This window comes from Propithecus coquereli, unplaced genomic scaffold, assembly GCF_000956105.1.
Source record: "Propithecus coquereli isolate 6110/MARCELLA unplaced genomic scaffold, Pcoq_1.0 Scaffold13, whole genome shotgun sequence".
NCBI classification, from domain to species: Eukaryota; Metazoa; Chordata; class Mammalia; order Primates; family Indriidae; genus Propithecus; species Propithecus coquereli.
In genome coordinates, this window is record NW_012137191.1 from 2263202 (window position 1) to 2289699 (window position 26498).

The following is a 26498-nucleotide window of genomic DNA, read 5'->3' on the forward strand; positions in this document are numbered from 1 at the left end:
TTGCCTATCCTCACCCTCTTTTTCCCACTTATAAAATGTTAGCTAGTACACTGGCTTGTTGTGAAGACTGAGACAATACATGTAAAATGCTTAGCACAGAGCCTGACAAAGTGTTCAGCAAAATGTTAGTGACCAGTTTAAAACAGCATCTTAAAGTCTGGAAACAATTTAAATGTCCATCACTAAGGGGTCTAGTTAAATAAATCATGGTGCATCCATGTAGTGGAATACAACATTACATAGCTGTAAAGAAGGGTGAGAAAGCTCTTTACCTATTGATGTGTAAAGATATTAAAATATTACATTTTTTAAGAAGTGCAGCAGTGTTATGAAATATTTTGTGTAAGAAAAATATTCAAAGTTGTATGTAATTGCACAGCAGAGGTCTACCCAAGAAATCTGAACAGTGGTTCTCAGGCAGTGGGGGTGGAATCCAGCAGATGGGAATGAGACTTTTCATTGAATATTTTTAAAAACTTTTTGATTCTTGAATTATTTTTGTATTACTTACTCGCAAAAGCTACTTTTTAAAAGGCAGTTTATCTTTTGAATAAATGTATCCAATGTGGGTTGTATTTCAGACTGAAATGCACAGGAACCAGGACTTAACGATAGCCTTTTCTCTTATTATAGTCTCATTAATCAAAGGAAATGGATCTGCTTACCTAAGCATACGACAATGTGTCTTAGTGTTTCTGACTCATGTGAAAGGCAGTTCTGGACTTAATTTTTACCAACAGGAAATGAGGATATAAAAATGCAACAAAAGAGTTACAAATACCAACTGTAGTAAAGTTAACACCGGCTGTAATGTATTAATAATTAGAAAGTGGTACTTTCTTCCTTTGTTTTGCTGCCTCTGGAGAAGGCTGATGTAGTTGTTAAAATTCTGAGTACCTCGGTGACTATTTCATGTACTCTGAAAAGAGTCAAGCAGTATGAGAATGGTAAGCTAAAATTTCCTTTGGATAGATACCGGATATTTTTCTTTTTTAATTTACTGTTTGGTAAGAATGACCAAGAGTAAAGTGCTAGGTGTCCTGTGTGGTTAATCCTGCAGCTCCACTCCTCCTCAGCCGCTTCTGCTTTGGTGATAAAGAACATCATGTTTTCTTTGTTTGGTGTTTAATACTTTAATCACAGTGATTAAGACAGAACTCACTTATCCAAAACATTCTCATTTAAAAAATCATTTTTATTGTCATTTTATGGTTTAAAAAAACATACATGGCATGACTATACAGTAATGAGACGAGTTTTCTCATGTGGCTTGGATTACTGAGTCTCATTAGTATATAGTCACATCCTGTCTCGAGCTTGGAAGAAAAATATGCCTTCGCTATATGATTATCAATTTTGTTACTTAAAATTTATTGAGTGCCAACAGAGCACTAGGCACATATATAACACAGAATTGTACAGTCTCTATGTTGTAGACTATATTATTTACATAGATTTCTCAAAGGTAACATTAAAGCATGTATTTACAGAACTTTAGACAAAAATAACAATACTGGAAATCAGCAAGTTTCTGTCTAGCCAGGAGCACCTTTTCATGAATGAGAGGGTTACGCAGAACTTATTGTGCAAGAGCACTTTAATTCCATTACACAGCAAGTCCATGTTATTATATAGTTCTATAAAGCTATAAGAGGAAAAACCTAAGTGAGAAGCCATAAATCGGTTTCATTAGGTCAAATACATTTAGAAAATTCTCTGCTGAGACCAATGCTTAAAGGGCTACAGTCATATTTACACATAATAGCACAAAAGCTAGAACTACAGCATGCAATTCAATGAGGTGGGAGAATGATGAACAGGAAAATCATTTTTCTAAACCCAGAGTTTCTTCTCTTTTCTATTAATTTAATTACCATTGCACTTTCTTATTTTGAAAAGAAAAAGTTAACTTTAAAACAAATGTCGATGTTGCACAAAATTACTTTACAAAAATTCAAGAGGTTTTTGGATAAGTAAAGTGAATAGAAAATTCCCCAACTGAAGGGAACCATCAGGAGCCTTGTAAGTTGGAAGGGTTGGAAAGCCATTCTAGGGTTATGCACATGATCTCAAGGGTGTCTGCTGCGCAGCCCCAGTCTTGGAAGATGGGCGAAGCATAAACCCCACAACCCTAAGAAATAATCATGACTAATGTTGGATGAAATTTCTCAAGCATTCATTTGAGACATGGCAGAGTGCTGTGCCAGGGATCCTCCTTCAGGGAGAAATTAGATTTTCCTTGGATGCTACTTGAATCAGAATATTCAAAAAAAAATTTTATATCCAAACTGCGGCTCTTCACTCTAAGAATCTGCCCTCAAATTGAGATTGAAGATTTGGATATGCTGTGATTCTTAATAAACAGTCAAGAAACACAATATCAAACAATGAGAGCTTTCAGTCAAATGTACAGTATCCAATAAAACAAGGTATATTGAGCTTTAACTGCACCAATCATATGCTACTATCTGGGTTCGCTCTGCATTATAACAAGATATAAACATTCAGTCAATCTGCTTATGTCATGCAAATTTGTCATGTAAAAGACCTCTCTTATCTTTTCTCTAATATATTATCAATCCAGATATAATCTAATAGGTAGGTGACCGTTAGACCTTGCCTTCAGCTGAATTTAGGATTCTCTATTTTTTTAAGAATGTCTTAAGCATACTCAGAAATGAAGGACTCAAGAAAATGTTCAGTCGTTTATTTAAAAACTATAAACAGTCACCAAAGTAAATAAAGCCATTCTATAACATAAACTGTTAGATCTATATTTTTTACTGCACATCCTAAGGACACAGCAGAAATGGTGGTTGGGAGGCCTTCCACATTTTTGGATGCTAATAGAACAGGCAATAGGCAGTTATAAATGGATACATTTCACGCTGGGGGGAAAAAGACAATTTAAGGAAGTGAGCAGTTTCTGAGCAGGAATGTGGTACAGTATTAAGAATGGAAGAATAATACAATAAAATTCCACACTATATTAAGATAGAAAAAGCAGTGAAGAAAATATCATACCTGCACATAATGCATATATAACACAGGAGAAAACCTGTATAAAATTCCATGTATTTAAACCAATTTACAAATACAAAAAATTTTGTCCAAGCTCTGAGCTTGCACATGACAAACGTTTACAGTGGATACATGTTAGGGAAAACCAAAAAATACCTTCAAATAGTTTTTCTTCTACAAAAATGACATGAGATATATTATTCCATACTCTTTCAGCCAGCAAAATGAGTTCTACAAGGTATATAATACAAAAAAAAGAAAAAAAAAAGAAAAAAGAAAAAAAAATCACAGTTCCACAAAACTGTTTGACTTTACAGCATCAGTACCTTTGCAGAAGTATTTACACAAATTTAAAGAACATCCACTGCATAGAATATATCACAATTACTTACAATTGACAGGAAAGTCTAGAAAACTTTAGAACCTACCAATAATGCTTCTAGGACACCACAGAATGTATTTCCAGTGGCTGCAGTGGCATGAAAGGTGTTCGTTCTATTCACAAATATTTACAAGATCTATTCAGACTGGTAAATTTTTATGATAATAAATAAGTGAAAATATATTGGCTCAAGTAAGAAAACCAAGCTACTGATTTCTAAACAAAACACACAATCCATAGCTAGATATTGGTGGCCCCCTCTGGGACTGGGGGTATAAGTGTGCTGAAACTTTTTTTTAATTATTCAAACCAGCTTAAACGGTTTTGTAAATATAAAAATGTGCTCCTTTTGGGATATAGATAAAAATATTTAATGCTTCTATTTCATCTGCTCATGTAGGTTTTACAATATTCCATGTATATTCCAATGTGGATGGTACTGAATTCTGATCATACCAGTTTCCATCAGGATTTATCCGATCTGAGAGACATCCTGCAGATAAGCTGGTTGACAATCCCACAGCAGTTTTTTTTTTCCTTTTTCTTTTTAGATTTTTTTTTTTAAACAGAGAACAAAGGGATTCGCTCAGAGATCAGAATACGAAGCTTCCTCTCAGCATCATGGGAGGAGATAAAATAATTCATTCAATGGTCTCTGTTCCATTAAGACTTGGTGCTTTCTTCAGTAACAGTATGTGAAATGTATCTGACTTTGAGTCCCCACTGTATAAGTGGAATTATTTTTCACTGCAGCATTTCTGACTCTTTTTCTTGTTCTTTACTCTGAACTGTAAAATTAAGTTCATAAAGGCATTTGGCAAGGGTGGAGGAAGCTTCCATGTTACTAATGGCTAGCACTGATAAGTTGTTTTCATGTCTCTTTAACAATCTAAAAAAAAAAAAAAAAACATTAAGAAGGTTGTCAGTCTCCAAGGTCACACTGATGATTCCTTATCATGGATTTTACAAGTTTAAAAACTAAAATATAAACAATACATAGTTCCACACCCAGTAAAGGTTAACATAGCATTGCAGGAAGAGAGGGAGGCATCTGAGAAACAAGTAGTTTAACCTGTTCAATTTATGGATGAGTAAATTTGGGCCAACTTGAAGCACGCCAAACTGAACTGACTTTCTAGCTAGCTGAGGTAGAATTAGGCAATACCATCCAACTGCCTTTTCTCTGTGGTACCTTTCTAAATATGGAAGATTGCATGGCATAACTCTGTATCTATCTCCATTCATGCTTTTCTATAAAATTTAAATCATGTCAGAAAACAGCTGGAGAGGAACAAAAGAGTTGCTTTTAGGAGATGATGTGAAATTAAAACTATGTTGTAGGTATGATTAAAGTTTCTTTCTCTTCATTAAGTGAAACCGAGCTATAGCTATTGTAACTACAACCTGAATGCCACATTACCCACAAAAGTTGTTGTTTTCTAAAAATTTATAAACTTTAAAAGAAATTTTCTACCCAAAAGATCACAATATTGATGTTGCTGTATATATAAAGACGAGAGATTATAAAAGTGAGTGGCATCTAGCAAAAAACAAAGTGATGCTGAGGAGAAAAGTGGTAAAAATTAGCCAGAAATGGAGGGATGGATAGGTGTATTTTCACTGCAAAATTATTTCAAGTGTGCCTTATGTGTGAAAAATTTCATATCAACACATTGTCACACTAGAAAAACAATTTTTTTCCTTGGGACCACAGTATTTTATTATGAAAATAGAATAAAAACTTCAAAAACAAAAATGCTCCTTTCTTATTTAATGAAAAATTTATTTTTTGTTTTCTGTGTGTGAGTTATATGCAACTTGAAAAATAGTTCACACAGCTGCCAAGGTAAAGAGATGTGTGAATTACATACACCTCATGAGGCCCCAGGCTCAAAACTAGCATGAGTTAAATACAACTCACATGGCAGTTAATGTGTTAAATGATAGGAAAAAAATCAGCTAGCATGAGATTATCCAAGAACCTTGGCACTTTCATGAAAATAACTCTGAGTAAGACAAAGAGGAAATGAAGACTCCTAAATTATGAATGAAAAACATTGCAGAAGCAGTTTATGAAAAAAGACAAAAAATTCAAAATCAAAATTTAACGTGAGGACTGTAGTCACTTTTACCATAACAAAGCAAAGAAAGAAGTAAAAAAAATATAACAAATTGAGATTAGCTGGGCACAGTGGCATGTGCTCGTAATCCTAGCTACTCAGGAGGCTAAGGGGAGGATCCCTTAAGCCCAGGAGTTGGACATCAGCCTGGACAACATAGTGAGACCACGTCTCAAAAAAAAAATCAATCAAGATTGACAAGTCGGGCATCTTTTCATATGTTTTTTGACCATTTGGATATTCAGCTTTATGTAGTTTCCCTATGTTGATACCACCACACACCCAAAAGAATGGCTAAAATTAAATATTAAAATCACACCACCAAATGTTGGCAAGTATGTAGAGCAACGGAGACTCCCATACTTTGCTACAGGGAGTGTAAATTGATAAAACCTCTCTGGAACTGGTTAGTATTATGCAGTAAAGTTGTAATATCCTATGAGTCACTGATCCTTTTAAAAACTCAACAGAAATGTGTACATATATGGCCAAAAAACAGAATATGAGTTAGACTGTTCATTGCAGCATTATTCTTAATAGCCCCAAACTGGAAATAGCCCATTTGCCTGTCAAAAGTAGAAAGAGGCTGGGTGCGGTGGTACAGATTACATCTGTAATCCCAACACTTTGGGAGGCCTAGGTGGGAGGACTGCTTCAGGTTGGGAGTTAGAGATGAGCCTGGGCAACATAAGGAGACCACCATCTCTACAAAAAATCATAATAAAAAAAAAGCCAGACATGGTGGCACATGCATGTAGTCCCAGCTACTTGGGAGGCTGAGGGAGGAGGATTGCTTCAGCGCAGGAGTTTGAGGTCACAGTGAGCTATATGATCAGGCCACTGCACTCCATCCATCTTGGGCACAACAAAGCAAAAAGCTTCTCTCAAAAAAAAAAGTAAAATGGAAAAATAAATAATTTTATACTGCAATAATATGTACAAAATACTGCTATATGCAACAACATGAGTCAATCTCACAAATACAATGTTGAAAAGAATACATACTATATGATTCTACTTATAGGAAGTTCAAAATCAGGCACAACTAATTTATGGTGTTACAGATGAGGACAGTGGTCCCTGTAGGGAGGAGAATGGAGTAGAGATCCGAGGGGACATGAAAGGGTTCTGTTGGCACTAGCATTGCTCTACTTCTTAACTTGGACAGATAGTTATATGGGTGGTTCACTTGGTGATAATTCACTGAGCTTTACACCTCTGTTTGGAATATTCCTGCATGATTTGCTTTAAAAATTCTACTTAACAAATTTTAAAATGAACTATGAAATTTCTATGATTCTTTTTCTAAAAAAAATTAGTCATAAAAATTTGACTTAAACTTATATATAATTTGTTAAAAACTAAATTAAAAAAGCAAAATAAAAGTATAAATTATTTTCCCTCATGATCAATGAACATTTTGACAAAGAAAAAAGCCTTTAGTTTCAATGCCTTAGATAAAATTGTAATATTTTTCAAATAGTCACATGTTGAAAAATATTCTTTTATTTGGATGTCACATGGATAAACCTAGAAAGAATGAACTGAAATCAACAGGATGATTTTAAGATCACTAACGATTTACTTTTTGATATAAATTAATATCTTTTATTTTTTGATGTTTTTAAAAATTAAATAGGTACTTCGTTTCAGTGCAATGAAATATGCCTATTTTGTTTTACAAAATGATATTCACTTGAGGCCAGGAGTTGGAGTCCAGCCTGAGCAACACAGGGAGACCCTGTCTGTACGAAAAATAGAAAAAATTAGCTGGGCTTGGTGGCGTGCACCTGTAATCCCTGCTACTCGGGAGGCTGAGGCAGGAGGATGGCTTAAGCTTGGGAGTTTGAGTTGCAGTGAGCTATGATGATGCCACTGCACTCTAGCCTGGGCAACAGAGCAAGATCCTGTCTCAAAACAAATAAACAAACAAAAGGATTGAATAAAAAACTGTGATGTAACAATAATATGACGAGGGAAGGGAAAGTGAGAGGAAGAGAGATTTAAGAATATTCAATTCCTCAAAAAGGGAGTCAACAGGTAATGTGTAAAACAGGAAAATTAAGAAATAGTAACAGACATATTATTTAGAAATATGGAGGCAATTCCTAGAAGAATTAGCTCAAATTGTTGAAAGCTCCCCTCTTGAAGGTGGACAGGAGAGATGAAGTGGGGAACTATAATATTTGGATATAAGCTTTTTAGCACTTATTATATGATTTTTTTTTTTTTAGATACTATTGTAAATGGAATTGTTTTCTTAATTCCCTTTTTGGTTTGTTCATTATTAATATATATAAAAGTACTACCTGCTTTTAAAATAAGACCCATGTATTACATATTGATAAAAAGATACACACATTAAAAGAAGGCAAAATATATTGCATTTCTCCAGGGCTCAAGCATAGTCAGAATGGAGATAAATTGCATCATTTAAACATTTTATATTATTTAAACTATCAGATTCTGAATTTCAAATTTAAAAATTTGCTGAAATTTCATACTGTTTGGGTTACTGTAGGAATGATAGTAAACTTCCTGTATCTTCCTATTGACCTGCAATTTTATTACAAATAAAAATTTTCTTTAGTCTAAAAGTTTATACTCTATATTATTCCACTAGAGATGAGAAACAGCAATAGAGAATTATCTTTTGCCGCTGATTTCATACACCTTCTTCTTCACATATATAGGTTTTGCCAGATTCTCTGTCAGTATTCTTGCGCAAGCAAAACTCTCCACCACTTGAGGTGTTAAAAGAGGCTCTGTACTTGGGATTTTGACCCGAACAGAAGGCTGAATAGAAAGAATTTAATGGACTGTTTTCTTATGATTCTACTATTATAAGATTATAGGAACTGAAGACGCCAGAAGAGATTTGGAAGGGTTAAACAACAAAATAAAAAATAAAACAAAAACTTTAAAATAAAAATTTTTGGCTCAACAACGTATTAGACCTAGTCAAAGAGGCTTTGCTATAAGGCCAAGAATGTGCAATCTGGATGTGAAGAAAAGGCCCTGGTGTTCTCATATGATTACCAAACCTTTATATTTTTTTTTTCTGAAAAAAATCTGCTTAGGTGTTAAAAAATTTTCTTGCTCATTTGCAAGAATACTCAATAAAATAAATATAGTAAATTTTGTCATTGCAAACACTTATTTTTAACTTTAGTTTTAAATGTTATTCACCTTCAACTTACAGAAATTTTAAAACTTGATATAGTCAAATTCACTTTTTTCTTTTATAATTGATACCCCTGTTTTTAAGTTTGGAAAATCCAGTCTAAAGGTTATTGCAAGGGATATCATAAAAGACCTAAAACAAGGTAAAATAGGGGTGTGGGGGGAAGAACTAAGGTAGATTCAAGATATATTGAGCAGATGGAATTAATAGTATGTAAAAGGAGGGCCTGGGATAGAAAGTGACTATCAAGAATGCAAGATGCATCCGAGGACAACTTCTCCAGGTCAGGGAGCCTGAGACTGGTCAATCGAAGATGTAGGAGAAATACTAGAAAAGTAACTTCGAGGGAGACACAGTACAGAAGGCATCAATAGAACATTCATATTTACTCTCTCAAGGATTAAAGAGTTATCTTTCCCAGTTTCTGCAGATCTACAAAATCCTATGTTTTCTCTTGCTTAAGTCCATTAGAAAGTAACTTTTAAAACCTCACGATATTACAGTGAATCTTAAAAATATCATGACTTTGATGGGTACCTTAAAATGCTAATTGTTAAAGTAAATTTCATTTTGATTTCACATGATTCAAATGACCAATTCCTTTTATTCCCCAATAAATATCCAAGTTTCCTCTTTAGTACAGCTACTTTTGTTCTAAATTCTATGGCCAGCAAGAAAATTAACTTAATAAAACAAGTTAAAAGACCACATTTTGGTTGTTTCAACTTTGCTCTATTTACTTTTGGCTTTTAAGAGATCATGATGGCCTGACTTTGACATAAGCTTTTAGATGTACTTGTAAAATTGGTGAGAAAAACAGTGAATAAAATACAGATATCTAGTTTTATTAACTTATATGTAAAATAATCTAAATTCACTTTGGCTATGGAAAACAGGTTACTCACCTGCGACCACATTCTGAATATTTACCAATATTTTTTAATATTAAGGCAGCTGTTAGTCGGATGTGTTTAGTTATTGGTCCCTCTTTTTCATCCTTAAAAAGAAAGGAAAATAAAAAAAAAAAGAATAAAGATCTAAATCATACAGGGCTCACACCTTTACACATAAGGCTTTCAAGGCATGCTTACTGTAAAATCTCGAAAGACAAGGTTTCTTGATCCTCTCCTAAGAGCCATAAGTGCAGCACTGGGATGATTCACAATGGCCTTTTGTGCTCTAGGAGTTGAGCTTGTGGCCCCTACAGATGGCTGCCTAAATTGATCAGAGAGCAAGAGACTGTTAACATGATACTCCATAGAGACTGACAACTACAACCACCCTGCCAACCCCACAAGGTAGTTACTTTGCAATTCTGGATACAGGGTGATTAAAGGTCCCATGGTCCAGCATTAAGGCTTATGTTTTGTGTCAGCTTAGACAAAGGGGTTGTTAGTATCAAGGTGAAGTTTCAAGTCTTTTATTTTCCAATTTATCAATTTTAAAGTAAACAACAGATATTCCATCTTTAAAGTTACCATGCTGGGTAAATATGCAATCAAAATAAATATAACATAGTACCAAAGTTGTAGAGTTCTCATCTTTGACTATAATGTGAAAATGTTAACAAAGAAGAAAACAGTCTATAATGTAACCTGCAAATTTAGAAATACTAAATTGTATCTAAGAGCAAAATAATATTACCTAAGAATGTATTGGCATAGGGCATTCCGGAAAAGATAATCTAATATGGTAATATGAAATTGTGCTAAACACTACATTTCAAACTATTACTTTCTTAAATAATCTTAGTTCATTATTACTTAGTAATTTCAACCAGTCTTTTCAGTATAGTTCTACTGTTCTTATACAGAACAGAGGGGCTGTAGAGATAGTTTGATATAAAGTCAGATTCAAATTATTAGAGATTTCTTTGGCCAAGCAGATACACTACATCACTCTCTGTGCGCTCTGGTGAGGCAGCAGTGGAAGGAACACTGACTTATGTGAGGAAATCCTGTTTCCGGCACTATAACTAGTTGCAGTATTTCTTTTCACATCTGTAAAGTGGGGGTATTTCTGGTACCTTTCTTTACCTTGAACTAATTCTGAATATTAAATAAGATAATGTGAAAACAATCTTTAAAGTATTAACCAGTATGTATGCATGTTTATATATATATAGATATATATAAAGAAATCTCTTTGCCATTATCAAATAGATGTTTATTATTCTCTTAAAGGACGAAGAACTATACATAGTACTTCTAGTTTACTAAGCATTTCTCATATATTAGTATCATCATCTGTCATTACTTCTAAAGACCTGTCTACAAAGTAGAATCAGTGCTAGAGCCACAAAGTACCTTATAGAGAACATGTGGTCTAACAAATATGAAAAGTGATGCCTAGAGAACTTAAGCAATTTGAACAAAGTCGCATAGCTGGTTAGTGGCAGAGCTGGATTAAAACCCAGGTTTCCAGTCTCCCAATATGCTAAATTGCCTTTCATTGTTTCTGTGTTTTGCCTAGTTTCTTTTTGTATGTACAATAGGAAGTAAACTCATTTTCCTTACTTGGTAGAAGATTTTTGACTTCCTGCTTGTCCTGGTTCATCTTGTTTTAATCCTGCAAGCAGTGCATCCTTTGAACAGTGCTTATCCTTTTTGATAAAAAGGAAGTAAAAGAATACATATCAACATCTTTAATGCAACTAGATGAGTTACTGATCAAATAGTATTAAGAAAGTGTACCTGTAAGTGGGTAATAAAAGAAAACCTCTGTCGTTGAAAAGGCTCACAACCTTCCCAAAGACACTGCCCTGGATATACATCTTTTCCTCCATGTTCCGTTGCTGCATGGTAGAAAACCTGTGAGGGTGTCTGAAACCACCTACAAAAAATAAAAGTAGTAGACATTTTTTGACACTTGGATGTATTCAAGTATATGTTGAAACTACTTTGAAAAATTCTCTTATATTTCCAAGTTGAGTCATTCAACTGTAATGAACACCAATTCCCTATCTTCAATGAAGGCTAAGAATCTCTTGAAAGTGAATGATGATTTTAAAACACAATAGAACATTATCTTATAAACAAATACCATATTCTATTGTACTTTTAGAAATTGTTCAAGCATTTACTAGCTTTCATATTATATATAATAATTCTAGCATATCCAATCCAACAACTTATATTCGATAAATTTTGGTAAGTCTGTCTTTATAGCTGAGTTCACATTTTGTATGTTCATCCATGTTTACAAAGTTGCATCACCACCAGGGCTTAACAGTACAAATGTCTGAGTGGGTAAGTGGCAAAGGACACAAAACTGAAGGAAGTCAGGTACTATTCTTCTTTACTAATTGGAAAACATGGAAATGATAGGGAACACTGAAATCTAGATAGCAAAGAATGTATTTAAAAGGTTCAATTACTAATTAGTAACCTAAAAGAAGTTTTTTTTTTTTGAGACAGTGTCTTGCTCTGTTGTCAGGGCTGGAGTGCAGTGGCATCATCATAGCTCACTGCAACCTCAAACTCCTGGGCTCAAGCAATCCTCCACGTTGGCCTCCTAAAATAGGAGGATTAAAGACATGAGCTACCGCACCCAGCCCAGTAACTCAATTATTTGTACAATCAATCTCTTTAAGGTCTGTGGCAGAGATCTCTTAGAATTTTATTTTTTATAAACAATATGTTTATATTTGAAACAATTTTTAATGTATAGCATATATCCAATATTTCAAATTAATATTCCTTCAGGAAATGACTTTTTAAAATAAATTTTAATCAAAAAGTAACTAGTATATTTTAAAAATGTAAAAAATCATTATAAGTTACATATTTCATTTTCATTCATATTCCTTTAAATAAAAACTTACCAAAAATTTACTGTGAAACTAAAATCAGTAAACACATTTTAAGTTTTGGAATTTCTTTTAATTTTCAGAATTCACAAGGCTATTTCATTCATATGAAATACACATGACTGGAGGTCTGTCATATAGACTAATAATTACCACAAGGAGGCATTTCTTACTGTGTTTTTAAGGGTTTAACTAAATACTATTAAATCATTAGTTGAAATATAAAGGCTCCACACACATACACACACACACAAAACTCAAATGTACTATTAGTCACTAGTCAAAATGATTTCTAAACTATTTTGCAATACATAAAATTAATCAAGTTTATTTACAATACATAAAATGATGAATTTTCTTTAAATCAATTTTAATTACTAAATATATACAACTATGTGTGCATATATGATTTGAAGACAATAGAGATTTTTAAGTGTTCATTACCTGCCCAACACAGAGTCCATTATTTCTCTCCAATTTACTACCCTTTCCCTCCTCCCAAGTCTATTTTCTCTCTAACTACTCTTATCATACAAGCCATTCACTGATTGCCGTGGTGTTTCAGATGAAGTTCTAATATGACTATGAATGAAGCTAGATGCAATAATCACATGAGGGTGAAAAGCAGTTAAGGGTTCCAAATCCACTAAATGGAATATCTGGATTTTACAAGTTTAATTGTAATATTGGAGAGTTAAACTCTACAGAAATGTAAAAGAAACAGATAATGAGTTTTCAGAATATTATAGATTTTTATTGGATGCTGTGGGGGAAGAGTAAGAGATGAGACAGGATGCTACTACTGTTTACTATCGTGTCTAAAAAAATGATCCTCACTACTGCCTTTCCAGCAATCACCTCCATTTGCTATCTCTCACCCCCCAAATCATAAAAAAAATGTTCATTTAAAGAAACTGGGAAAATTTAAGAGTATTCAAAAGGAAATAAAAATTCCCTGTGAATAACAGACTGCTAACATTTTAGTGTATTTTCTTTAAGCTTTCTCTATATGTGATACAATTTTATATATGGTACCTTTGTACAAATTAAAAGAATAGTCTTTACTAAGATACTTTACTGCCCTCTACTGAAAAACTGTTGCAATATACAATTTATGGCTATATAATGTGAATGGTGCCCCCTCTGATGTGCACAAATATAGGCAGCAGCTCTGGGCAAAACGTACTTCTCTGAAACTTATTTTACTTATGGGGAATGTAGCCTTCAGGGTGGTCGTGAGGCATACATTTGACAATATGTGTAAAGCTATTTGGCAAATAGTAGGTCATAAATAAATAACAGCTATTATCATCATGATCGTTAGTAGTGGTAGTGCTAGTAGCAGTACTGGTAACCGCTTGTCTTTTCACCTACGTATCTTACTAATCTACCTTGAGACCTTCTATTTCGAAATATTCAGGCTTTGCTCAGTAACATTTGATCTACTTCCAAGTTAATGCCCTCCAATATCAAATGACACTCACCATCACTACAACTAATTGTATTCATTTTTGCTCCTGAAAAATCCTCCCCATAGAAATGGCTCCCAACTCAACTTTAGTCAAATACTGAACTTCAATCTTATTTTAGAGCTTGTCTTCCCCGTACTAGTGTGAGATTTTAAATTTAGAGACAATGTTTTATATTTATTTCTCTGAAGAAAAAAAAAAGCTTATTACTGAAAGAACTTAAGTTTATTCTATTAGAGCTTCCTTCTTCTCTACATTAAATCTCCAGTCATTGTTCATCCTTTCTTTCCCTTGGATCTCAGCCAAAGCAGCCACTGTTTTCAGGGTTAACTCTTTCGCTTACATATTGGATTCTATTGTGTTCCTTCATACATTATCCCTCTTTTGCATCTTCTGTATTTTCCTCTCTACTGAATACTATACTTAAGTATGAAAATATATATGCTACTCTAACTAAAAACACCAGAAATAATACTTTTTCTTTGATCTGCTACTTTCTCAAAAGATAGGAACCAGAATGTATCAGTATCTGGCAAAACAATACAAAATTTAATATTTAACACATTTTAGTAACTATATCTGACACTTTTTTTTCAGTCATTGGCAATCTTTTAAAAATACATATTATTATTTTTTATTACATTATCAATACGATTTATAATGGCTAGTCTCCTGTTCATTATTTAAATAATTACAGTTGAAGCTCAGGATTTGCTTCTACCCTTTCATTTAATTCCTCTTCAGCCAAATTCTTTTTTCTTTAATCCTACTGAAAAATTGTTTGGTTCAGCTGAATAGATATTCGCAAAGGCTACCAGGTACAAGTTTCCTGATTCCAGCTACCCTAAGCAGCCAGTTAAGATTAGCATACTTAATACCGGAACTAAAATAAAGCCAACAACCAGTGCTTTACTGGGTATGGTAATTGTTACCATCACTTTTCCTATCATCAAACAGAATTTCTGGCCGGGTGTGGTGGCTCACGCCTGTAATCCTAGCACTCTGGGAGGCCGAGGCGGGAGGATTGCTTGAGCTCAGGAGTTCAAGACCAGCCTGAGCGAGACTCCATCTCTACTAAAAAAAAAGACATAAATTAGCTGGACAACTAAAACTATATATAGAAAAAATTAGCCGGGCATGGTGGCGCGTGCCTGTAGTCCAAGCTACCCTCCCCACCCCCCGGGAGGCTGAGTCAGAAGGATCGCTTGAGCCCAGCAGTTTGAGGTTGCTGTGAGCTAGGCTGACGCCACGGCACTCTAGCCCGGGCAACAGAGTGAGACATTGTCTCAAAAAAAAAAAACAGAATTTCTTAGGCATCATAAACAAGTGAAGTAAATAAAGCACAGTTTTCCTACCACCTTTAGAGTTTATTCTTGGGCCTGGCACGGCGGCTCACGCCTGTAATCCTAGCACTCTGGGAGGCAGAGGCAGGAGGACTGCTTGAGCTCAAGAATTGGAGACCAGCCTGAGCAAAAGTGACACCCCATCTCTACTAAAAATAGCAAAATTAGCCAGGTGTTGTGGCATGCGCTTGTAGTCCCAGCTACTTGGGAGGCTGAGGCAGGAGGATCACTTTTGCTCAGGAGTTTTGAGGTTGCAGTGAGCTATGATGATACCACTGCACTCTACCCAGGGTGACAGAGTGAGACTCTGTCTCAAAAATAAATAAATAAATAAATAAATAAATCAATAAAAAGAATTTATTCTTTAAAAGCCTGCAATGTACAATGTACCTAGGAGGTGATACATAGTAATAACATATAATACATATAACATTTTAATAATTTACCATATTCAAAAGAACAATTTAAAAACAAACATCAGTGATTATAAAGCTAAGACTGTTTCCTTTGTTTTTAAACTATAAATAAAAGGGCTGAACATAGCACTCAAAATTCATTTGTAGTTTTCTTAATCAATCAAGTTCTTGGCAGGCTATTTTTGTTTAACAGCCAAAAAATATTCCATGTCCTACTTAACAGCCCTCCTGCTACAAAATATTTTATTTAAGATGCATAAGGTTTTATTTTTTTTTGCAGAAATATTCTATTTTGAAAGATGTGCAGATAAATGTTTAAAATTCACATAAATGTATATATGACTATACATAAAAAAATCCACACTGCAAACATATTTTAATAAGAAAGAGCTCCATTATTTGTGGTAGAACAATTAACTTTTACCTAAACCCTTGACATATAATTGTTTTACATACATAATATTCTGTCACAAAAGAAATAGCAAGGGCATGCATTATTTTATATTTAAATGAGACTTAATAACAAGCTGCTAAAATTTCGGGGGGAAAAAACCATACCAAAAACCTTGGTGGGAGACTAACATAATTTTATTTTATCCAGATGTAAAAGTTTTAAAATGGAAAAAAAAATACTAATTTCACTATTAAAAAGATTAATTCCTTAATGCCAGACTAAAAATTACAAACTGGAAAGCCCAAAATCAGTACTTGGTGTTCTTGGAAACTAAATACTGCTGTTCCTACAGAAATGAATTCTCCAGTCTCAGCTTCTCTGCCACAGTCAATCCAGACTCAAAGTCGCAGGTGGGAACAACGGATTGACTACTGTAGCTGCCAAAGGCAATGGAGGAGGAAGCAAGTATTTGGCCCTTTTTTGGCTTTTGTACTGAGATAGGTCCTGTCTCCTAGTAAGATTCAAATTGTAGGAAGTATCCCATATATATGAAAGGGGTCCAGAGGGAAGACAGCCAAAACCAACTGTCTTCAGCTTTAACTCCTTTCCTTTCCTTTTAATACTTATTTGAGGAAAGGATTTCTGAATTTGCTTTTTGATCTTCCAGCACCAACTCCTACTAACTTACTGGTCTGTGAGGCAGTCACTTACTTTACACAGCAAAATACTAATATAAAATTGAATTCTTAGAGACTCTGTGTAAATATGCTTTTAAAATGTGTAACCTCCACAAAAGTATGAATGTTAGCCTGAAATAACAGTTTGAAAAGTACTATGGAAGTAGATTTGTACAATTCAGGATTATAATTATGCTATACTAATAAGCTAAACATAAGACAAAAATAAGTGATATGTGTATCTTCACATTTTTAATGAGATAAAAAAAGCATGCAAATGATTTTCAGACTTCTAAATTCCAGCTTGGATATTCACTCAGTTTCCTTGAAAGATATGGCAGTGCATCACTTCACACTGTTCTTGACATAGCTGCACACAGCTAAAGCACCTCCCTACCTGAACTTTTGTTTGCTCAGCACTTATTACGTATCTGGTATATTCACATATGGCATCTTATTTGATTTCCATGATTGCTGTTTAAAGAAGGTAAAATTATTCCAACTTTACCGCTGAGGAAATGTGCTTTCAAAAAGTAACTTTCCCAGAACGAAACAGCTGTATGACAGAGCTGGGATTTGAAAGTAGGTATGTCTAATACTAAAGACCTGATTTTTTCCTACTATATCATAACACATGATTATTTACTTAAAATATGCATAAATTAATAAGTTAAAAACTGAAGTAGAATTTTATATACAGTATCTACGATGCTATCATTTTTTAATGCTAGCAAATAAATTCTGAAAGCATACTAGGTTTAAGAGGTTAGCATTGGTACATAATTCTCCTTATTCTATGCACAAGTTTCTAAGGAATAAGTAAAATTTAGTGGTAAACTACAGCCTATATTCTCACTTTTAGAAATTTTTTCCCAAAATATTTTAAATATCTGACATTGAAAAGGACTTTAATACAATTAGGCAAATTCATCTCATGGTATATAACCTTTTGGTATTGATAACATCTTTAAGTAATCAAATTCTTTGGTATTCAGTGTTTGAAAGAAAAGAGTAAGGTAAAGAACTCTGCCACCATTTATGGTAGAAATTAGGGCTTTTCCTAATAAAAAATTTGTATTTATGGTAGATCAGTAGTTAAGGCTTAAGGGACACATACTTCTCAAACTAATGCTGCCAAAAATAAATTATTACATGAAATTAATCTCATATTTATGAAGGCTCATTAGTTGAAATTATTAGTAATGTTAGTAAAATACCCAGTGATTCTAGAGCTTTTACAAAAAATCTTTTATAAACCTAGAAACAGCAAAATTGTAACCTGTTATCTTGATAACTGAAAATGCAAGATGCCAATAAGTTAGGTCAGCAAAGAACTGTTGACTTTAGAGTCAAGCTAGCAATCTTCCTTCATTTACCTCACTCAAGGCATAACCCTCTGAATATCTCTTCTGGTTTTATGACCACAAAATTGCGACAAAAGATGCTATAAAACGAATTTCAATTTTTTTTTTCCTACTGACATTTAATACAAGTTGTTGATCAATTTAATTACTGATTAATATTCAACTAAACTGGCAGCTTATCTAGAATTAAACAGTGCTTGCTGAAGGCGCAGAATCATGAATTAAAAATTTCCACTCTGGATATTTTACTCTAACAAATATTTCCAAATCCTCAAGATGGCAGTTTTATAAATAAAACTCAACTAGTCTTTAGATACTTCTTTACTTAATATAAAATGTATGAAATTGCCATCAATTTTTGTTGGATATTTGATTTTTTTTTTCAGTATTTTTAAACTGACTACATTTATTTCTGAAATATCAATTACTAGAGGAAATTATTAATAAAGTTTTACCAGGAATTCTGGATGATACTTCTGGAATAAGTAGAAGCACCTCTATTGAGAAAACAAATTCTAGCTACCTCTAAGTTTTTAATCATTTGCAAAATATAGTGAAGTTGATGTTTGTTGTTTTCTGTTATTTCCCATCAGACCAAGCATTATTCAAACCTCAGCTTGATATAAAAATCTTATTCCGGCTTGTACAGTAGAAATAATTAAACCTTAGCACAGAACTTTTAGGAGGAATTGTAACTGTATAAGTTTCAGTAGGAACCCAGTAATTTGAAACACAACATAACTTAAGTAGATTCCTGAGAGGCTGACGAATATCAGTTTTATTAGTACCAAGTAAGAGTCCCTGGTTCATAGACTGACCAGCTTTCACACTGGAAATATTTGTTTAGAATAGGTTTGAGATCCTCTGCATTCCTGGTTTGACCTTTAATGATGCAATTCTAAATGTAGACACAAAGTAGATATGTTCCTCTCAAAGGGAAATAATTTTCATCTTTTAGGTAGCAGTTATTAACTAGAAATCTACGAGGAACAATGTATTCTAGAAAAGTGTTTTTCAACTATCTTTTTTGCAGCAGAACCTACTTTTCAAACAAAATATTACTTAAAACCCCTATATATAAAACGAAAATGGTTAAAGGCAAGTTGAACAGCCTCTCTTAAACTTTGCCCCTATCCTAACACCACTCATTCAAAGAACACTGTGGCCAAGAAACAAAGTTGAAAAAACACTGTGAAATATAAATTCTTGACTACTCAGAGGCATCAAGTCCTTTTCTCCAATTATACAGAATTAAAAAAGCAATTCATAGGTGTTTTTTAAGAAAGGGAATTTTGGGGGTCCACTTTCTTAAAGGAAAAAAGCAAAACCAAAATATAATCACATTATTTATATATTTCAATTATAAAGCAATAGTCAACATAATGTTTAATGATGATAAACGAATGAGGATAAAGACAAGGATGAGGATGTGCAGTTACCTCTTAGTCATGAGAAAGCTTGGAAGTTACTAATCCCATCCTTACAAGAAATAAGCTGAACAAACTAAAAATTAAAAACTCTTCTTGGATCTATCATTGAACTGAGGTCACAGGGAAAATTGCCACTCTGAAAGCTGGAGAGACCCATGAATACAGAGAATCACAGTTTATTGCTGGAGCCAATAACTTGTAGGAACACTTAAACAGTAACTGACAAATTGCTGGAAGACATATGGACTATCTTGAGAGTTAAAAACTTCGAGAGGCCAGTCTCTAGGGAGAACCCAGACGTTTTTTATGATTTATCTCCAGAAAGCCCACCAGGTTCTCAAAGTGAAGACTGAAGAAAAATTCCTTCCAGAAGGAGGGAAGTAACCATTTTTAATATACTCAGAGTGTTCTTTTCTCCTTAACAAAGGCCTGCCCTCAAGGAAAACCACTCAAAGTCACAGGCCTTAGATGAAGGCTCCTTAAAACAAAGTAAGATTTAATCATAAGATTGTATAACACTTCACTTCCCCAATACCTGACCAACAGGGCTCCAGTATGATAGTAGCAGATTAGAAATGAGAGAGATACAAGATACAGACTATTTAAAAAGGAGTTTCTAAGAAAACCCAAAGACAGCAAGGGAAGGAAAAAAAAAGACAAGAGAGGGAACTGAAACCTCTGACACCTACCACTACAGTAAACATTACACTTAGCCTAACTTCCATCAGATAAACATAAAACTTCACACTAAAGGTCTATCTACCTCAGTCCCTATTAACTGAAACATCATGTCTGACTTTCAACAAAAATTTACAAGGCACACTAAACACAAACCCAAAACCAAACCTAAATCCCCCAACGTACACACATACACACACACGGAGTCAGAAGAGACAAAGCAAACATTAGAACCAATCTCAGATATGGCACAGATTTTGAAATTATCAGACTAGAAATTTAAAATAATTATGATTAATATGCTAAAATTCTAATGAAAAAAGTGTAAGAACAAATGGATAATGTAGGTAGAGAGATGCAGATGCTAAGAACCAAAAGAAAATGCTAGAAATTAAAAAAAAAAAAAAACCGTAACAAAAAACGAAATGCCTTTGATGGGACCATCAGTGGACTGGACACAAGCAAGGAAAGAATCAGTGAGCTTGAAAGTATGTGAATAGAAACTTCCCAAATTGAAAGGCAAAGAGAACAAAAAGGAAACGGAATATCCAAGAACTGTGGGACAATTACAAAAGCTACAAATACATGAACTGCACATAGTGGAAATACCGGAAAAAGAAAAATGTCCACTGGGCTGCGTTTTATTATGCTTCGCAGATACCGCGTTGTTTACAAATTGTAGGTTTGTTGCAACTCTGCTTCAAGCAAGTCTAAGGGCGTCATTTTTCTAACAGTATGTGCTCACCTCCTGTCTCTATGTCACACTTTGGTAATTCTCACAATATCTTAAACATTTTCATTATTATTATATCAATTATGGTGATCTGTGATCTCGATGTTACCATTTAAATTGCTTTGGGCCACCACGAACCGTGCCCATATAAGATAATGCACTTAATTATTATTATTAACCGATAACATTTATTAATATTATGTGTGTTCTGACTGCTCTAACTGACTGTTCACTTGTCTCTCTCCTTCTCAGGCTTCCCTAATTCCCTGAGACATAACAATATTGAAATTAGGCCAATTAATAACCCTACAATGGCCTCTAAGTGTTCAAGTGAAAGGAAGAGTAGCATATCTCTCACTTTAAATCAAAGTTAGAAAGCATCAAGCTTAGTCAGAAAAGCATGTTGAAAGCCAAGATAGGCCAAAAGCTAGGCTTCTTGTACCAAATAGTTAGCCAAGTACTGAATGCAAAGAAAAAGTTCTTGAAGAGAATTAAAAGTGCTACTGCAAGGAACACACGAATGGTAACAAAACAAAATGGCCTTATTGCTGATATAGACAAAGTTTTAGCCACAACATTCCCTTAAGCCAAAACCTAATCCAGAGCAAGATCTTAACTCTCTTGAATTCTATGAAGGCTGAGAGAGGTGACAAGTTCGCAGAAGAAAAGTTTGAAGGTATCAGGGACTGAGAAGCCATCTTCATAACATAAAAGTGTAAGGTGAAGCAGCAATTACCAAGGGAGAAGCTACAGCAAGTTATCCAGATCTAGCTAAGATTTAAGATAACGGATAAAGGCAGCTACACTAAACAACAGATTTTCACTGCTGACAAAACAGCCTTTTAGGGAAGAAGATGCCACCTAGAACTTTCATAGCTAGTCAATGCTTCAAAGCTTTAAAAGACAGGCTGACTCTCTTGTTAGAGATTAATGCAGCTGGTGACTTCAAGTTGAAGCCAGTGCTCACTGACCATTCCAAAAATCCTAAGGACATTAAGAATTATGCTAAATCAGAAAAAAAAAAACCAGAAAAGAATTATGCTAAATCTACTCTGCCTGTGCTCTATAAATGAAACAACAAAGCATAGATGGCAGCGCATCTGACTACAGCATGATTTACTGAGTATTTTATGCCCATTGTTGAAAATTACTGCTCAGATAAAAAGACTCCTTTCAAGATATTACTGTTCATTGATAATGCACATGGCCACCAATGAGCTCTGATGTAGAAGTACAAGGAGACAAATGTTGTTTTCATGCTGCTAACACAACATCCATTCTGCAACCCATGATTCAAGGAGTCATTTTGACTTTCAAGTCTTATTATTTAAGAAGTACATTTTATAAGGCTATACATGCCATATATGGTGATTCCACAGATAGATCTGGGAAAATTAAATTGAAAACCTTCTAGAAAGGATTCACCATTTCAGATGTCATTAAGAACATTCATGATTCATATGGTAGGTTAAAATATCAACACTAACAGGAGTTTGAAAAAAGTTGATTCTAACCCTCATGGATGACTTTGAGGCAGTCAAGACTTTTGTGGAGGAAGTGACTGCAGATATGGAGGAAATACAGAACTAGAATTAGTAGTGGAGCCTGAAGATGTGACTGAATTGCTGCAATCTCATGATCAAACTTGAATGGCTAAGGAGTTGCTTCTTAGGGATGAGCAAGGAAAAATGGTTTCTTGAGATGGAATCTACTCCTGGTGAAGATACCGTGAACATTGTTGAAATAACGATAAATGATTTAGTACAGTACATAAACTTAGCTAATAAAGCACGGCAGGGTTTGAGAGAATTGACTCCAATTCTCAAAGAAGTTCTGCTATGGGTAACATTATATGAAACAGCACCACATGCTCTTGTGAAAGGAAGAGTCAATCCATGCAGCAAATTTCTTTGTTGTCTCATTTTAAGAAACCGCCACAGCTTTCAGCAACCACCACCCTGACTGGTCAGCAGCCATTAACACTGAAGCAAGACCCTTTACCAGCAAAAAGATTATGACTTGCTAAAGCTTAAGATGATCACTAGCATTTTTTAGCAATAAATATTTCAAATTAAGGTATGTACATTGTTTATTTAGACAAAATGGTACTGTACATTTAATAGACTACAGTATAGTGTAAGCATAAATTTTATATGCACTGGGAAATAAAAAAATTTCTGAGACCTGCCTTCTTGAAATATTTACCTTCTTGCAGCAATGTGGAATCAAACCTGCAATATATCCAAGGTATGCCTACAGTGTTGTTTGAAAGTGGTCTAAGTAACTATAAATGTATACTGAAAACTCTAGAACAAACACAAAAAATCATTTTAAAGACATATAATTAGTACGCTAAGACAGGAGAAAGTGGCATCATATAAACAGCTCAATTAAAACTAGAGAAGACAGAAAAATAGGAGAAAGCAGAAAAAGAAACAAAGAACAAGTGCATTTACAAATATGTAGATAGTAATGCAACTCTATCAAATCACTTTAAATGTGAATGGACTAAATACACTAATTAAAAGACAGAGACTGGCAGAGTGGATAAAAAAATCAAGACCAAATTATGTACTGTTAAAAATAAAGACACGGATTAAAAGTAAAGGGATGGAGAAAGATAAACTACATTAACACTAATCAAAAGAAAGCTGAAGGGCAATACTAATTTCAGACAAAGCAGACTTCAGAGCAAGGAAAATTATCAGGGAGAAAGAGGGGCATTGTGGAATGATAAACAAGACCTAACAATCTTCTCCAAGAAAACATAATAATTGTTAAGGTGTAGGCACCTAACATAAAGAATAAAAATACGTGAGGCAAACACTGATAGAACTATAATATAAGGAAAAAAGAGCCAAATCCACTATTATAGTTGGAGACTTCAACATACCTCTATCAGTAATTGACAGATCCAACAGGCAGAAAATCAGTTAAGGATATAGTTGAACTGAACAGCACCATCAATCAATTGGATCTAATTGACATTTATAGAATACTTCATCCAACAATATATTCTTCTCAAGCTCACATGGAACATCCACCAAGATAGATCACATTTTGGGACATAAAACATACCTTAACAAATTTAAAAGAATAGAAATCATATAATGTATACTCTCAGACCACAATGAAATTAAACTAGAAATCAATTAACAAAAAGCTGGAAAATACCAAAACATTTGGAGATTAAACAGTATATTTCTATAATATTCTGAACTAAATGCAAATGGAAATACAACTTACCAAAATTTTGGGGATATAATAAAAGCAGTACTTAGAGGGAAAGATATAGCATGGAATGCATATATTTAAAAAGAAGAAAGATTTAAAATCAATAATCTAAGCTTCTACCTTAAGAAAATAGAAAAAGAAGAGCAAATTTAATTCAAAGCAATCAGAATAAAAGAAATAATAAAAATTAGAGCAAAAATCAATGAAATTGAAAACAAGAAATCAACAGGGAAAATCAACCAAAACCTGGTTCTTTGAAAAAAAAAAAGTCAATAAAATAGATAAACCTCTAGCTAACCTAACCATGAAAAAATGAAGAATATACAAATTACTAATATTAGAAATGAAAAAGAGGACATCATTACTGATCCTGTGGACACTAAAAGGATAATAAAGGAATATTATAAACATCTCTATGCTCACAAATTTGATAACTTAGATGAAATGGACCAATTCCCTGAAAGACACATTATATCAAAACTCACACAGGGAGAATCAGATAATCTGAATAGCCTGTAATTATTAAAGAAATTGAATCATTAATTAATAACCTTCAAAACAGCACCAGGACCAGATGGCTTCACTGCAGAATTCTACCAAACATTAAAGTAAGAAATAATATAAATTCTCTACAATTTCTACCAGAAAACAGAAGCAGAGGAAACATTTCCTAACTCATTCTGTGAGAACAGCATTACCCTACCAAAACCAGACAAAGACATCATAGGAAAACTACAGCCCAGTACCTCACATGAACATAGATGTAAACATTCTCAACAAAAATATTAGCAAATCATTATCAAACAATGTATAAAAAGAACTATATACCACGACCAAGTAGGATTTATTCCAGGTATGCAAGGCTGGTTAAACAGTCAAAAACTAATTGATATAATCCATCACATCCATAAGCTGAAAAAGAAGAATCATATGATCATGTCAATGATACAGAAAAGTATCTGACAAAATCCAATACCCACTCATGCTAAAAGCTCTCAGCAACAAACAACTAAATTAAAAAATGAGTTGAAGATCTGAATAGACACCCCAACAAAGAAGATGCATAGATGGTAAATAAGCAAATAAAAAGATGCTCAACAACATGTATCATTAGGCAATTGCAAATTAAAACAACAGAGATGCCAACACACACCTATCACAATGGCTAAAATCCAAAACACTGACAATACCTAGTGCTGACAAGGATAATAAGCAACAGGAATTCTCATTCACTGCTGATATGAACACAAAATGGTATAGCCACTTTGGAAAAGTTTGGTAGTTTCTTAAAATGCTAAACATAGTCTTATCATGTGATCCAGCAATTGTGATCCTAGATGTTTACTTAACTGAGTTAAAAAAACTCATGTCTACAAAATAACTTACACATAAATGTTTATACCAGCTTAATTCATAATTACCAATAAGCAGAAGCAAGCAAGATACTGTTCAATAGATGAATGGATAAACAAACTATGGTATACATCCATACAACAGAGTATCATTCAGAGATAAAAAGAAATGAGCTATCAAGCCACAAACGGACATGCAGAAACTTTATATGCGTATTGTTAAGTGAAAGAAACTGGTCTAATAAGGCTACATGCTGTATGATTCCAACTATTTTACATTCTGCAAAAGTCAAAACTATTGAGACAGTAAAAAGATCCATGGTTGCCAGAAGTTGCCAGTTAAGGATGGGGTGAGGAGGGATGAACAGGTAGAGCACAGTGGATTTTAAGGACAGTGAAAATACTCTGTATGTTACTATAATGTTGGAAACCTGGTATTATGCATTTGTCCAAACCTGTAAAACTGTACAACACAAAGAGTGAATCTTAATGTAATATGTACTTTAGTTAATAATGTATCACTACTGGCTTATCAATTGTAACGTATGCACCACACTAATGCAAGGTGTTAATAATAGTGGAAACTGTGCTGGGAAGAGGAAGTATATGAGAACTCCGCACTAACTGCTCAGTTTTTATATAAACCTAAAACTGCTCTAAAAAATAAAGTCTACTAGTTAAAAAAAGATATAGATGAATATTATCACTATTATTGTAAAACTGGAAACATTAAACAATAAAATTAGAGGGCAAAACATGAGGTATAAATATAGAAAACTATCAGTTAAAAAATATAATGGAAGATCATTTATGACAGCAACAGAAAAGAGTATCTAGCAATAAATTTAATAAAGTTACAAAATTAATGTGAAGAAAACAGTAAAGCTCTACTG

The 26498-nt window shown here is 33.8% G+C and overlaps 1 protein-coding gene across 1 annotated transcript in view; it reads right to left on the reverse strand.

Moving 5' to 3' along the window:
- Positions 1 to 1178: 1178 nt before the first annotated feature.
- The window catches only part of ARID2 (AT rich interactive domain 2 (ARID, RFX-like)), a 174049-nt gene continuing 148729 nt past the window's right edge, over positions 1179 to 26498 (reverse strand). Inside the window, exons 16-20 of the mRNA XM_012638389.1 lie at positions 11401 to 11539; positions 11224 to 11309; positions 9799 to 9922; positions 9613 to 9704; positions 1179 to 4292 (exon numbers count right to left, since the gene is read on the reverse strand). Of these exons, the coding sequence (XP_012493843.1) occupies positions 4148 to 4292; positions 9613 to 9704; positions 9799 to 9922; positions 11224 to 11309; positions 11401 to 11539 (586 nt within the window). The 3' untranslated portion in view covers positions 1179 to 4147. The remainder of the gene's footprint in view (positions 4293 to 9612; positions 9705 to 9798; positions 9923 to 11223; positions 11310 to 11400; positions 11540 to 26498) is intronic.